The sequence below is a fragment of the Heteronotia binoei genome, chromosome 2 (genome assembly GCF_032191835.1).
Source record: "Heteronotia binoei isolate CCM8104 ecotype False Entrance Well chromosome 2, APGP_CSIRO_Hbin_v1, whole genome shotgun sequence".
NCBI lineage: Eukaryota > Metazoa > Chordata > Lepidosauria > Squamata > Gekkonidae > Heteronotia > Heteronotia binoei.
In genome coordinates, this window is record NC_083224.1 from 128,637,332 (window position 1) to 128,650,938 (window position 13,607).

The 13,607-nt window shown below is 43.4% G+C and overlaps 1 protein-coding gene across 2 annotated transcripts in view; it reads right to left on the minus strand.

The window, feature by feature from the left end:
• The window catches only part of NEGR1 (neuronal growth regulator 1), a 1,157,771-nt gene that overhangs the window by 582,625 nt on the left and 561,539 nt on the right, over positions 1-13,607 (minus strand). For both annotated transcript variants that reach the window (XM_060232019.1, XM_060232021.1), the window contains exon 2: positions 10,081-10,313. In XM_060232019.1, coding sequence (XP_060088002.1) covers positions 10,081-10,313 — 233 coding nt within the window. The remainder of the gene's footprint in view (positions 1-10,080; positions 10,314-13,607) is intronic.

Sequence of the window (13,607 nt, forward strand, 5' to 3'; positions counted from 1 at the left end):
ATTTGGCACTACAGCATCAAGGCTCTTGGCATAGAGAAAGACTTGCAAGCATGGCTTGAAGGGGCAGGGGTGGCTGCCCTCCTTAACAGTCTGGTATTTCCTTAAAGTCTTTTCCTGATGCCCACCCTCCCACTTCCACCACCCATCACTCTTTAGCACTGGGTCAGTATACATAACGCACAACCTCTGTCATCTGCCAATAAAGGTTATGAGCAGTTGCTTGTGGGCCATATAAGAACCCTGGATGGGCCATATCCGGACCATGGGCCATATGTCTGACACCTCTGTATTAGACATTTCAATGAAATAAATTAAATAACAATATTTACTTTTTGCACAGAGTTTATCTTAAACACACTCAAACATATACACTTGTACATTATGTCATCATTTCCATATTAAAGAGCTCTTGATAAATACTGGATATTTAGTAGATGGATTTGTGTGTGTGCAGGTGTGGGTGTGCATGTGTGCAAACACATGCTTTATTGGGACTTAACTACAGAGAATTGAACTGACAACATGAAAAGACATTTCATGAAAGCTATGAACAGCAATCAGATGGTCTCTTCTTTTTGCCACTGCCAAGCAGGGTTGGATTTGTACTGCAGATCATGAGATGAAAGGTTTCCCTCATCTCATTGCTAATTCTTAAACCACCTGTCCCTCAGACTAGTTAATTAGGCCATACAAGCATTGGAAAATGGACGATCATTGAGATGCTTATTAACACCGAGTCACTGCTTCTGTAAAATAAAATGGATATCTGCATCACCGATGCTCAAAGACGGAAATGTTTCAGGACCTTCCGATAATTGATTTCCATTGTAGCTACAAACCTATCATGCAAATCACAATCTTCAAATATGTGTCTGAGCTTTCATTGACGAGGCAAGGATGAAACAGATCTTTTGAAGAAGAACAGTATGCCTGACAGCTTGTTTTTGCATAATGATCCCTCTGCAAAGAACATTGTTTTCCATGACATTTACTCCCTTTTCAGTCTGACCCTGTTTGGCATAATGATGTCTGTCCCACTTGAACTTTATTAATACATCCAGGAAGCAGTTTAAATGCCAATCACTTTCAAATGAATAATTACATTTTCACACAGTTGTTAAAAGATCTTACTTGGCTCATCAAATGCTTAAGTTACAAAAGGAATGGCATTTTCTGTTTGCCCCTAAATTTCCACAGCCTCCTTCCATGTTATGATTCTGAATGAGTCTGTTGCTTGTGTTTTGTAGTTGCTGAAGGCAGGACATACAAAAATGCCCTGCAAATCGTGCTGGATTTTCATTATTAACATGCATAGTCAGCATCCATATACACTTCAGAAGCTGGTAGTCAGAGTTAATGCCATCATGAGCTGCCCTTCTAGCCCAACCATGCAGACCACCTAATAAGCACATACATAGTTGTCAAGAGATGAGCCATTGACTGAGTAAAATTCCACTTGTGAGATTTCTTTTCTCTGTTCTGTTCAGCTAGCAACAGGTGTGGTAACTCTCCACCCCGCCACACACACACTATTAGTCCACCAAGGTCACTCCATTAGGCCTACTAATTAACTCTGGCTTCAGCTGGATAAATTTATAGAGACCATGGTCGCTTTAAATGCCTTCTAGTTGTGCCAAACAAAATTGGCTTTTATTTCAGTGTGACTATTTTGGTAGCTGAATCAGATTGCCTAATCTATATTTGGCTGAATAAATACCTGATAAGGTATTTTTTGGGTATTTATTTGGCTTGGTATATATCGAGAGCACACCCCTATGTGAATTCACTGGTCCAAACCCAGGTTAAGCTTGGTTATGTTATCAACAGAGGAGCTTGATCCAGGGTCTCATGTCTGAGACAGGGGAACAATTATCTCAGACCAAGGCAGGTCATATTTGACAATTGCCTAAATGAGTAAGAAGAAGAAGAAGACTGCAGATTTATACCCTGCCCTTCTCTCTGAATCAGAGTCTCAGAGCAGCTTATAATCTCCTATATCTTCTCCCCCCACAACAGACACCCTGTGAGGACAACTCTTGTGAGAGCTCTGGCTAACCCAAGGCCATTCTAGCAGCTGCAAGTGGAGGAGTGGGGAATCAAACGCGGTTCCCCCAATAAGAGTCTGCACACTTAACCACTACACCAAACTGGCTCTCAGAATAAGATGACCACATATACCATTGTTTGCAAGCAAGCTCTATCTCAACCACAACATTTGATTATAGGTCACTTTTTTATCTGTGTATCAACAGAACTTTTTACATGTCATGATTTGTCATTTATGAAAGTTCAAGTTTCTCTTTTGAATCTTCATCCTTTGGGCATCTATTTCAATACATCAACAAGATGAGCAAGTATTAAATCCCAGTTCGAACTGAAAAATCTGCCTAGCTGTATTTTTATGCCCTACCTAAAGTATTACAAAATATTACAAATATTACAAACATAATTGAGAGTCCTGGTTATGCCAAGGGAGAAATCAGGGAACTGAAGTTAATGTGCAGTTCTATGCAACACCCTTCTAAATCCACTGAAGTTAATGTGCTTTTAGAAGGGTTTAGGATTGCACAGTGAGTGTGCTAGATGGTCCCAATACATCAAAAATTATTTCTTCTTCCTCCTGTATCTTAATAGAGAAGGTTAGAAAGGTGGCATTTGTCACAGGAAAGGGATAACTCATTGAAAAATTATTTTGATTAACTGAAAAGTATATTATCAATAAAAAAGAGATGATGCAGTACAAAACTGTGAAATACTATTTTGAAAAGCTGTTTTGATGAAATGAACAGGAAATGGTAAGTAGTAGAAGAGAGAGCATGCAAAGAATAATTAAGCATGCTACTTGCAGAGAAACTTGCATAATTTAGAGTACTTTATAAGAATGACAATAAAAATACAAAACTGAAATTCATGAAAAATCCAAGAGCCAACTATACTGCTGTAGATTTTGGTTGGCATTGCTATTTATTATATTTTTATAGCTAAGCACCCTATTTGAACAACATATGGAATATGTTAATGACAAGACACATGCTGGAAATTCCAAAAAAACCACACTGAAGAATCACTACAGCATATCATGTTCACTTCTCCATCCTGCAAAGATGATTATAGAAAACTGGTTGCAAAAAGGTGGAAATATGGAATGCGTGTAGATCTACACAGGGCTTTTTTTGAGCAGGAATGTACATGTAATGTACTGAAGTTGGAGATGTTCAGATGGCAACATGCTTTATTAGTGAGTACATCACAAAGACAACATGGCGGGGCCAGGTCCCCTGTTATATACATTTCCCGGAACAACCTTCTTCCTGGTCAGGTCCAGTTCTGACCAGTTAAACTTCCCGCCACTGGTCATCATAGGTGATCTGCATTCGGCCCTTCCAGGCACCGCCCACAGGTGCACTGTGCTGTACTTTCCGGGATGAATGTCAGACACAACACTCCTCCCCCCCCCCCCAGTTCAAGATACATAGTCTTTCAAATGAGCAGGCGGCCGGTGCTTTCTGAGCGACCGCCGAGGTTTGATCTGGGGAGCTGGGGCTGCTGCCTGGGGTTGCTTTGGGCTGTAGTCAGCAGAGCATTGTCTTGAACCTGCAGGGGTATCTCCCCTACCCTGTAAGGCTCCTCCACCAGCGACCCCAGTGAGCTCGGCAGGGTTGCTTCTTGTGGCGGCCCCGTGTTCTCCCCACCGCCCTGGCCCTGCCAGTTCCTCTGGCAGGATGTGGTGGCAGTCTATGTGTCTGTGGAGGAGCCGCCCCCCTTCCAATGAGACCTCATAAGAGAAGGACCCCGTGATCCGCAGCACCCAAGCTGGTATTCACTCCGGCCAACTCGCAAAGTTCTTGGCATAGACTGGATCCCCCAGAAAGAACTTCCTAGTGGCCTTCCTGGTCTCGGGGGAGCTGTGGAGGTCCAGGGCCCGATCGGGGTGTAACCTATCTAGCCGGGTGGTTAACCGCCTGCCCATGAGTAACTCGGCAGGGCTTATGCCCATAGCCGGGTTGGGGGTTATCCTGTTCTCAAACAGGAAGGTGGACAGTTGGTGGTCCCAATCCCCTTGGACTATGTGACCCAGGGCCTCCTTGGTTGTACGAACCATGCGCTCCGCTTGACCGTTAGTGGCCTGGTGAAAGGGAGCAGACTGCATGCGGCGGATGAGGTACCTATTCAGGAATTCCTAGAACTCCTGGGAGGTAAACGCGGTGCTGTTGTCCATCACCACAGTGTCAGGGATTCCATGGGTGCAAAAAACCCTCCATGAGGCTCTGACTGTGGCTGTGGTGGAGGTGGAAGTGACTGGAATGACTTCCAGCCACTTCGTGTAAACATCCACCAAGATAAAGAATATTTGCCCCTGGTATGGTCCCGAAAAGTCTAAGTGTAGCCGGGACCACGGCACCCGATTGGATTCCCAGCAGTGAATGGGGTGCCGGGCAGAATCGGCCAGGACTCTTGGCAGGGTGGGCACCTCCTAACCCATCCCTCAAACTTTTCATCCATTCCCAGCCACCATACATAGCTCCATGCCAGAGCTTTCATATGCACTATCCCCGGGTGCGTTTCGTGAAAGGCTTTGAGCACTTGCTTCCGGAGTGGGGAAGGGACCACCACTTTGCTGCCCCTTTGTGTAAGGAGAGTTCTTCCCGGCAGGAAACAAACAGTCTGAATGCAGTGTCCAATTTGCCCATGGGCCAACCCCTCCTCACCCAGTCCGAAACACGTGCAAGGATGTGGTCTCTGCCCGTGGACCTGGCTACCTCCGCTGCGTGGAGGGGCCGCTCCGGCAGAGACTCCAGGAGCATCATGTGGTGGGCCATGGTGGTGGGTCCATCTGCGGCAGCGGAAGGTGGCTGAGGGCATCTGCGTGGCCCATTGCTTTGCCAAGGCGGTAGACGAGCTTGTAGGTGTATGCTTGGGTGTGGCCTTTACCTAGGCATACGCGCCAGGTACATCTATTCTCTGTTTGAGGGATGCCTGGGGTTCTCTGATTATAAAATCAGAAATATGCTGTTATCAGATTCTAACCCCCAATTTACAAATAATTGTGCCAAATTCTTGGCGGCTGCGTTCGTCCCTTCCAGGCAGTGCCCACAGGTGTGCTGTGTTGTACTTTCTGGGACAAATGCCAGACACAACAGTACAGGAACGCAATTCCAGCTGGCTTGGTGTCAGGAGGTGTGGCCTGAGATGCAAACAAGTTCCTGTTGGGCTTTTTCTACAAAGAAGCCCTGGATCTACATATCTTTTCTCCAATGGTAAAATAGTTATAGGTGGCTTCAGGTTTCCGAGTGCACTGGCCAGTAGCGGAGGGAGGGAAAGGATATGTTTAACTGCAATTTGGACCTTTTCCACAGCACATCACCCTTCTGAAACTCCACAGGGAATTCTTTTTCAGTCTGCAGACTACTTCCGCAATAGGTGCCTTCTGTGCAGCATTTTCTTTGTTATCATCAGCCTTTGATCCCTGGCATCATATCTGCAGTCAAAGCTTCCTCCTTTCTCCTGGCACATAGCAATGTTTCTCACCACACCCCATCCCTTTTTTGTTTGTTATGCACATTAGTGTTATGATGTAACTTTGAGCGTGATTCTCATTCTGATTGGCCAAGTGGATTTCAACTGCACATTTGTCCATTTACTTTTAAATGCCTAACCTGTGCAGCATAGCTCTTGCTTCCTGTCCTGACAATGGATGGCCCAGGGTCTCCTGATCCTGATCGCCTTGCAGTTCACATTGTTCCAAGTTGTGATTTTCTTCCATGGCACACAAGCATATCAGTGAAACATGCAATAGGCTTAGGCAATGCCATGGGCGCCAGGAGGCATGGCACACCATTTTTGCTGTATGATTCCCAAGAAGTTACTGGGCTAACCCAAGATATAATAGCCAAAATTGTATTCAAACACAATATTTTTTTTAAAAAAACAACCATTAGAATCCCAGCTGAGGTTTGGTCATATGACCTTCTGATTACCGGACAGATGCTAAGCTAACGTGCCACAGTACTACCTACTATAAAGAACAGCAGACAGAGCCAGATTAACAATTAGGCCAAGTAGGTACTGGCCTATGGGCCTCACACCTTTAGGGGCCCTGGACCATCTTACCCCCTCCCCAGTTTCCCCCCTGCTTGCAGCCCTCCCAGTCTGCACATGCAGCCAGCAGCTGAGCTGCTCTTTGCCCAACTTGCCTGGTATGGTGGCTTCTGGCATAATCACCAAGTTTGCCTCTCTCTGCCTCTCCCCTGCAGCTTAGTAAAAGGGGCTTTTAAGAAGGTGCCTATAGGCTGCAGTGGGGGCTGTGGGCAGCGGGGGCAGGTGCTCAGACTTAGAGATAATTTGTGAGGGAGCCCCCAAGTTTTTGACTGCCTACACAGGGTTTAATCTGGCACAGACAGCAGAAAAGCCTTTAGAATCAGAAACAATAAGCTATTTGACCAGAAACTGTTCTGCCATAACATGAGCTTGGTGGATGGAACACACAAATGTGGAGGGTAGGAGAGGGTGGACCTAGGGTTGAAAGATACCAGATGAGCAAAGATTTCCCCACTAGTTTGGTTTGGGTTGAATGCTGGGACTGGAAAAACTTGCCAGGAGCAGGGGATTTCGATGCTGAGGCAAAAGATGACAAACTGTGTTTTTGTGCCTTGGAGGGCAAGATCATCCATGAAAATAACAGAAAGCAGTGGAGGAATACAAGTGCATGTGCATGGGAACTTGACACTTGAGAACCACTCTTGGTGTGTTCAAAATCTCATGGTGACAGGCACTTTGAGAGACACAGACAAGCACTCAACATGTTGATTTTGAATGGACTAACTAATGGGAATGCAAGGATTAAACAGCTCCCCTCTTCTTCTGGCAGATAATTGCTCAACCTGAAGACATTCACTTTTTAATGGCTTGAGGTGGGTGGGGAAGAAACTGCTGGAAAAAGGAAAGATGAATACACAAATGTGGAGGGGAGGGTAAACCTAGGGATGAAAGACACCAAATGAGCAAAGATTTCCCTAGGACTGGGAACTGGAAAGATGCTGGGACTGGAAAAGCTACCCTAAGAGACTGGATGAGAACATGACTGTCATAGCCATTGATTGTATATAGGAAGACTGAAATTAAAACAAAATCAAAGACCTCACAAGAGCATGAAATATGAAGTGGCTGAGTTACAGTTCTTCATATAGAGCATATGGTATCATTTCAGCTCACACCATGTGACATTGTTTGGAAGTTCCATTAAACAGCATTTGCTTGTGTTGGGCTTTTGGCCAGGCTGGATCCGAATAGCTCTGAAAGGATAATTCTTTATCTCTACCATGTTTGTTGTTCATTACTATTAATATGATACAGTGCTCATCCATACACATATGACTGCCAGTGTTTCAAACGGTATACCAAAGGAAATTGAATCCAGCCTTTAAAAGTTCACTTTAGGTACAGCACACATAGGCCTGGTCTGCAAATGAGGCAGAATGTACTGGAAATGAAGAACAGTAATCCCAAGGAGGTTGAATGGACCATTAAACTACTACAGATGGGGGGAAAGAACACCTTTAAATGCTCACCTCATATCCCATCCCCTCAAAAAATCCACCATCCCCTTAAAAAAATAGAACATTGGGGGGAAAGGTTCTGAATTCTTCATTTGTTTGGTGTGCTAGTTTTCTATTCTACCATGTCATTCCACTACAAGTTTGAGAGAAGCCTAATGCTACTGCTCTACTAGATACATACTCATCTCACTGCTGGCATGATGTCTGTATGACAGGAAGTTTTGTCCCTTCCTATCCCCCAGTGATGAACACCTTCCTGCTTCATATTCCTTACCATTAGTTTCTTTAGGTAGGTTTTCACATAAATATTTATCAAAGAATCATAGAGTATGAAGGTACCTCCAGGGTCATCTAGTCCAACCCTGTACACAATGCAGGAAATTCATAAGTATCTCCCCACCCCACCCCCAGTGACCTCTGCTGCATGCCCAGAAGATAGCAAAACTAAAAACAAGCAAACAAAAATCTCTGGTCAAACTGGCCTGGAAAAAATTGCTTCCTGACCCCAAAGCGGCAATCAGCATTTCCCTAGGCCTGTAAGAAAGGGCCATGAGAACTAGGCACTGATGCAACTCTTCTTGACTTCTCTTCTCATAAACTGCCTAAGTTTACAGAATCAGCATTGCTGTCAGATGGTCGTTTAGCCTCTGCTTAAAAACTTTCAAAGAAGGAGAGCCCACCACCTCCCAAGGAAGCCTGTTCCACTGAGGAACTCCTCTGTCAGAAACTTCTTCCTAATGTTTAGCTGAAACTCTGGTTCTAGTCGAACCTTCTGGGGCAACAGAAAACAATATCATCCTCTAAATCACTTGCTTTATGAGAATGTGCTGTTTCCAGATGAGTGTGAACTGACTTTATGGCAACATATCAGTGTTCAATGAGAAGTTATGAGATATGGTGCATTTTTGGAATGTGAGCTGATGAATGTTCCATTTGTGGAATGTGAGCTGGTGGTTCATTTATACTGCAGAAGTTATCAGGTGACATCATATATTCATAAATTAATCTCTAGTTTAAGCATTATGCGCACATATCACACACCTTGCATAAAAACCTGAACAAGATTAAATTGAAAACTAGGACTGCAGTTCACAGGTGCCTCCCTCTCCCTCTCCACTGTCTTGCTGTCAGCTGACTTCTTGGATGTCTCAGCCAAGTCTCCTCAGGCCACAGATTGGGGAAAGGAAGGGGGCTGCATCACCTTATTCCTTCTCCTTTCCCCAGAACCAGAACTCTTGTCACACCAGAGTTTTGTCCCTCTCTCCTCCTCGGGCTTCCCCAGGAATCTGTCTTTAAAGAAACCTGCCTTCTCTGGGCATTCTCAGACTCTCTCTGAGGGAGGATGGTGATTCACTCCTACTATTCCTCCTATGGGCTGCTGGATGGCTCTGCCCCATGCTCTTTCTTCTGTCCTCTTGGTTATGCTAGGGATTGGATGGTATAGGCTGCCAGTCATCAGTTTTCAACACTACTTCTCCCCGGCTTTTCCAAGCCTAGTCCTCTGGGTTTGGGCTGCTGTTGGGTTTTTTTGCCCTGGTGCAGGCTTCACTAACCTCCCCCCCTTTTTTTTTTCATCCTGGCTTGCCTTTGTGCAAGCCTCGCCAGTCCTATCCTGGCTTCTGCTGAGGCTGTGAATGCTGCCATCTTCTCTGGGACACACCGATATTGGGCCCCAGCTGGTTCTTACATCTGTGTCTGAAGTTCTGGTGCCAGGTAAGAGCCCTGTGTTGTCACCCAGGAGACTACCAGTCTCTGTCAGCAGAGATGCTGCGAGTTACTTCTCCCACAGCAATGGTGAAGATGCAGTGGAGGCATCTCCAGACACAGGCATTTGCAAGAGTTTGTACATGTGCAATGGCTCACATCCAATTTTTGTTGGGCCAGAGGGCCATTTCAGATATTCATAGTTTCAGAACTTCTTCCTAACCACACTTTGCCCATATCATAGAAAATTCTTTCAAAAGGAGAAAGTTCAAAGCACTTACTGTGCATTTGGAACATAACAGATAAAGCAAAACACATCTACTCCTGGAACACTGAAAGAAGATACTTTTGTATGCAATATTTCATACAACCATTTTCTTTGCAAGCATTATGCTCAGAATACTGAACTGTGTCTTATATGTTCATATCTGCTGAATATGCCTGGAAAATCTTAAGGAACTGATTAGCAATATTAGGAAGTTTTGTGCATGTTAGAGAGAGAATGATAAATTTATTCAAATACACCTGAGGCTATACGTTTTAGGTATTCACGCTTGACACTCACTATTTACCAAACTGAAACATTTCCTGTAACATATATGTACACACATATTTGCATGCAAAGAAAAGAAGACCCAGCTGTGTTCAATGCTGTATTTCTACTGTCCATTACATCAAAATAAACAGTCAAGTAGCAAACTGAAGGACATTAAACATTTTTAAGTTGCTACGCATAAAAAAATGTTAAAATGGAATCCATTTCCTCTTTCAAATATATTATTTTTGACCATTTCTAAAAAAAAATATGAATGACTGATACCTTTGACTGTTAAGTACACCTGCATCGTTCTAGGCGTGTGTTGAGTTTGTACTGAACAAGTATACGGACCATCATCTGACACATCCACATCCTGTATCTGAAGGCTGTACTCCCTTTTATTTGCTGTTGCAATTGACACTCGAGGGTCTACTGACCACTTGTCTTCTCCTGCAAAAATAATACTTGATCGGTTCAGCCAGGCCCCTTTTGAAGCTCCATCTTCCAAGTAACACCTGTTAAGTTTCAAAGAAAGAAATAAATTATTAAAATACAACAATGTGCTTACATATTTGTTTATGGTTAAGGTAATTCATGTAAAGCATATTGCTATACTCTTGTATATTTATTTAACAAAGAAACTGAAAAAATAGGATACTGAAATACAAGAACAGTAAACTGGAGCTCTGCTCATACTAATAAAGCCCACAAAATGTGTGGTAGTACTGATGTTTCAGTCAACATGAGAGACTCCTGTCTCTCTAAACTTCATTTTGAAAATGTTCTGCTACAAATTGAAGAGTAGTTCTTTTAAATGAGCACAAAGTACAGCCACAGAATGAAATACATATCCATCGAAAAGAGTTTGACAGAATCTCTACACAATCCCTTAGGGGTTTGAACACCGTGCCTAAGATTGCTACAAAATCCCAAGCTGAATTCAACAGGGTAAGTTACTGCCAACAGTATGAAACCAATCAGTTGAAAAATAAGGAACAAGGTATATTGCAGAATCTAATTTGCAGCTGGTTTCATCCTCCTGCCAAATCAAAACCAGACAGAATCTTTAAAAGGTTTGTATTAGGAAAAAAGGCTGTTTATGCACTTATTTCTAGACTACATGCACAGAAAAAAATGAACAAGATTAAATATATTGATGTGCTAATATGATTGATTAACCATTAGAAAACTGGAATAAATTGATATTCAAAAATCATTATAAGCATGCGGCATTGTCTTCTGGGAAATTTATTGATGCTAATTTAAAGTTGAGTATACTGTAGTCTTGATACACTAACAGCAAACTGAACGGGTTTTCTAGGAATTTACAGAAATCTGCCAAAATACAAGCTCCCTACTTATTTAATAATTCAGTACATGATATTTGATAAAATGGTTATAAAATTTCACCAATGATTCATTTTAAATAACAACCATTGCCTTGTGGATTGCCCTGCTAACTAAATTGAAATGAGCTGTATAAATAGCAATGGACAGAAGTTTTCCCAGAAGGGAAAAGCCATTTGGTTTTGCAGTGCTGAAAGATGGGTCAAAAAAGCAACACATTCCCTACAATCCATGCAGCATATCAATCCATGCATTCCTTTTTGCTAACTACATAAAGCACCATTGCTTTAATAATAGCATGAAAGATCAAACACCACCCTAGAGAACTCTATCACCTGGATTTTAATTTGTAAGCATTTCCTGATGGCCAGAATCAATTTGTGCAATGGTTATTGAACCCTTTGAAATATCATCTGTGCTTTTACTAGTATTTGATTATCTACATCAAGGGCAGGCAACACACAAGATCATTTAAGCAACATGACAGCTCTCTTGAACCTAAAGGACCGCCTCTCCCCATATGTACCCCGGAGAGCACTGAGGTCTGGTTCTCAGAACTTATTAACAATCCCTGGGCCAAGAGAAGTTAGGTTGAAGGCCACTAGGGAGCAGGCCTTCTCGGTGATAGCCCCTCGCTGGTGGAATGATCTCCCAGAGATGGTGCGAGCCCTGCGGGACCTGAACCAATTCCGCAGGGCTTGCAAAACATTTCTTTTTCAGTTAGCATTTGAGTCACCATGTGGTAACTAAGACAGAACCTGATTAATGAATGAATAGACACTTAGCCATCTTAAATACATCATTTTAGCACCTATTTTATATCTTATATGTTTATATGTTTTTATGTATTTTAAATAATTTATTGTAATTAATGTTTAAATTGTTATGTTTTATGAATCACGGGACTCCCATGTCTATTATTGTTTAATGTGAATCATGAGACTCCCGTGTCTGTTAGCCGCCCTGAGCCCGCCTAGCGGGGAGGGCGGGATATAAAAATAAAATATTATTATTATTATTATTATTATTATTATTATTATTGAACCACCCCAAAAGCATTGGTGATACAGAGCTAGGATTGGCTCAGTCACAGCTGGGAATCTGAAGGACAACCTGGAAGCCAGCAGGGTCCCAAGGAGGTGTTTCCCTCTCAGGGCTGGCAAGTCGTAGTAGGTGGGGTAGGCAGCTACCTAGGGTGCCACCCCACCTGGGGGCACCACCAGATGCCCCCTTACTCCCCTTGCTCCTTCCCTGGCATCTGCTTGACTGCCACACTCTTTGGAGGCTTCCCTGGAAGCCTCTGAATAGTGTGGTGGCTGCTTTCTGCTTGAAGGTGGCCAGGTGCAGCAGGGGGAAAGTGACAGCATGGCAACACGCTTGTGCACCACCCGTCGCCCAGCACAATGACGAAGGGCTTGGGGGGGCACAGCACGGGGGTCTGCAGGTAGTGGCAGAACCACTAGTGCCAGACCTGTTCCCTCCTATAGAAAAGTAGATCACAAATACAGTTCACAAAGCCTGTGTTATTCATTCCACAAGATACGTTAAGCATTATTCTTACTCATGGGCACCATTACAAGTCTTTGGAATTCAAACAAACTAATAGGAGGAGGCTAATTAATAATGAATACACAATCTCAGAATTAATATAGCAAAAATCATATTTATGATTTTTATTTAATATATCAAAATCATATTTATTTAGCATGTTATTAAAGTGTTACTGTGTGTATGTGTGTGTGTATAGAATCATAGAGTTGGAAGGGACTTCTAGGGTCATCTAGTCCAACCCCCTGCACAATGCAGGAAACTCACAAACACTTCCCCCTAAATTCACAGGATCTTCAGTGCTGTCAGATGGCCATCTAGCCTCTGCTTAAAAACCTCCAAGGAAGGAGAGCCCACCACCTCCTAAGGAAGCCTGTTCCACTGAGGAATCGCTCTAACGGTCTAACATTAGATCCTCCTAATGTTGAGCCGGAAACTTTTTTGATTTAATTTCAACCCATTGGTTCTGGTCCTACCTTCCTGGGCCACAGAAAACAATTCCACACCATCCTCTATATGACAGCCTTTCAAGTACCTGAAGATGGTGATCATATCACCTCTCAGCTGCCTCCTCTCCAGGCTAGCTCCCTCATGTGCAGCTCCTTCAACCTTTCCTCATAGGACTTGGTCTCCAGACCCCTCACCATCTTCGACACCCTCCTCTGGTCCTGTTCCAGCTTGTCTATATCCTTCTTAAAATGTGGTGCCCAAAACTGAAGACAATACTCCAGGTGAGGTCTTACCAGAGCAGACTAAAGCAATACCATCACATCACATTATCTGGACACTATACTTCTGTTGATACAGCCCAAAATTGCATTTGCCTTTTTAGCCACCGCATCATACTGTTGACTCATGTTCAGCGTATGATCCACTAAGACCCCTAGATCCTTTTCACACATACTACTGCTAAG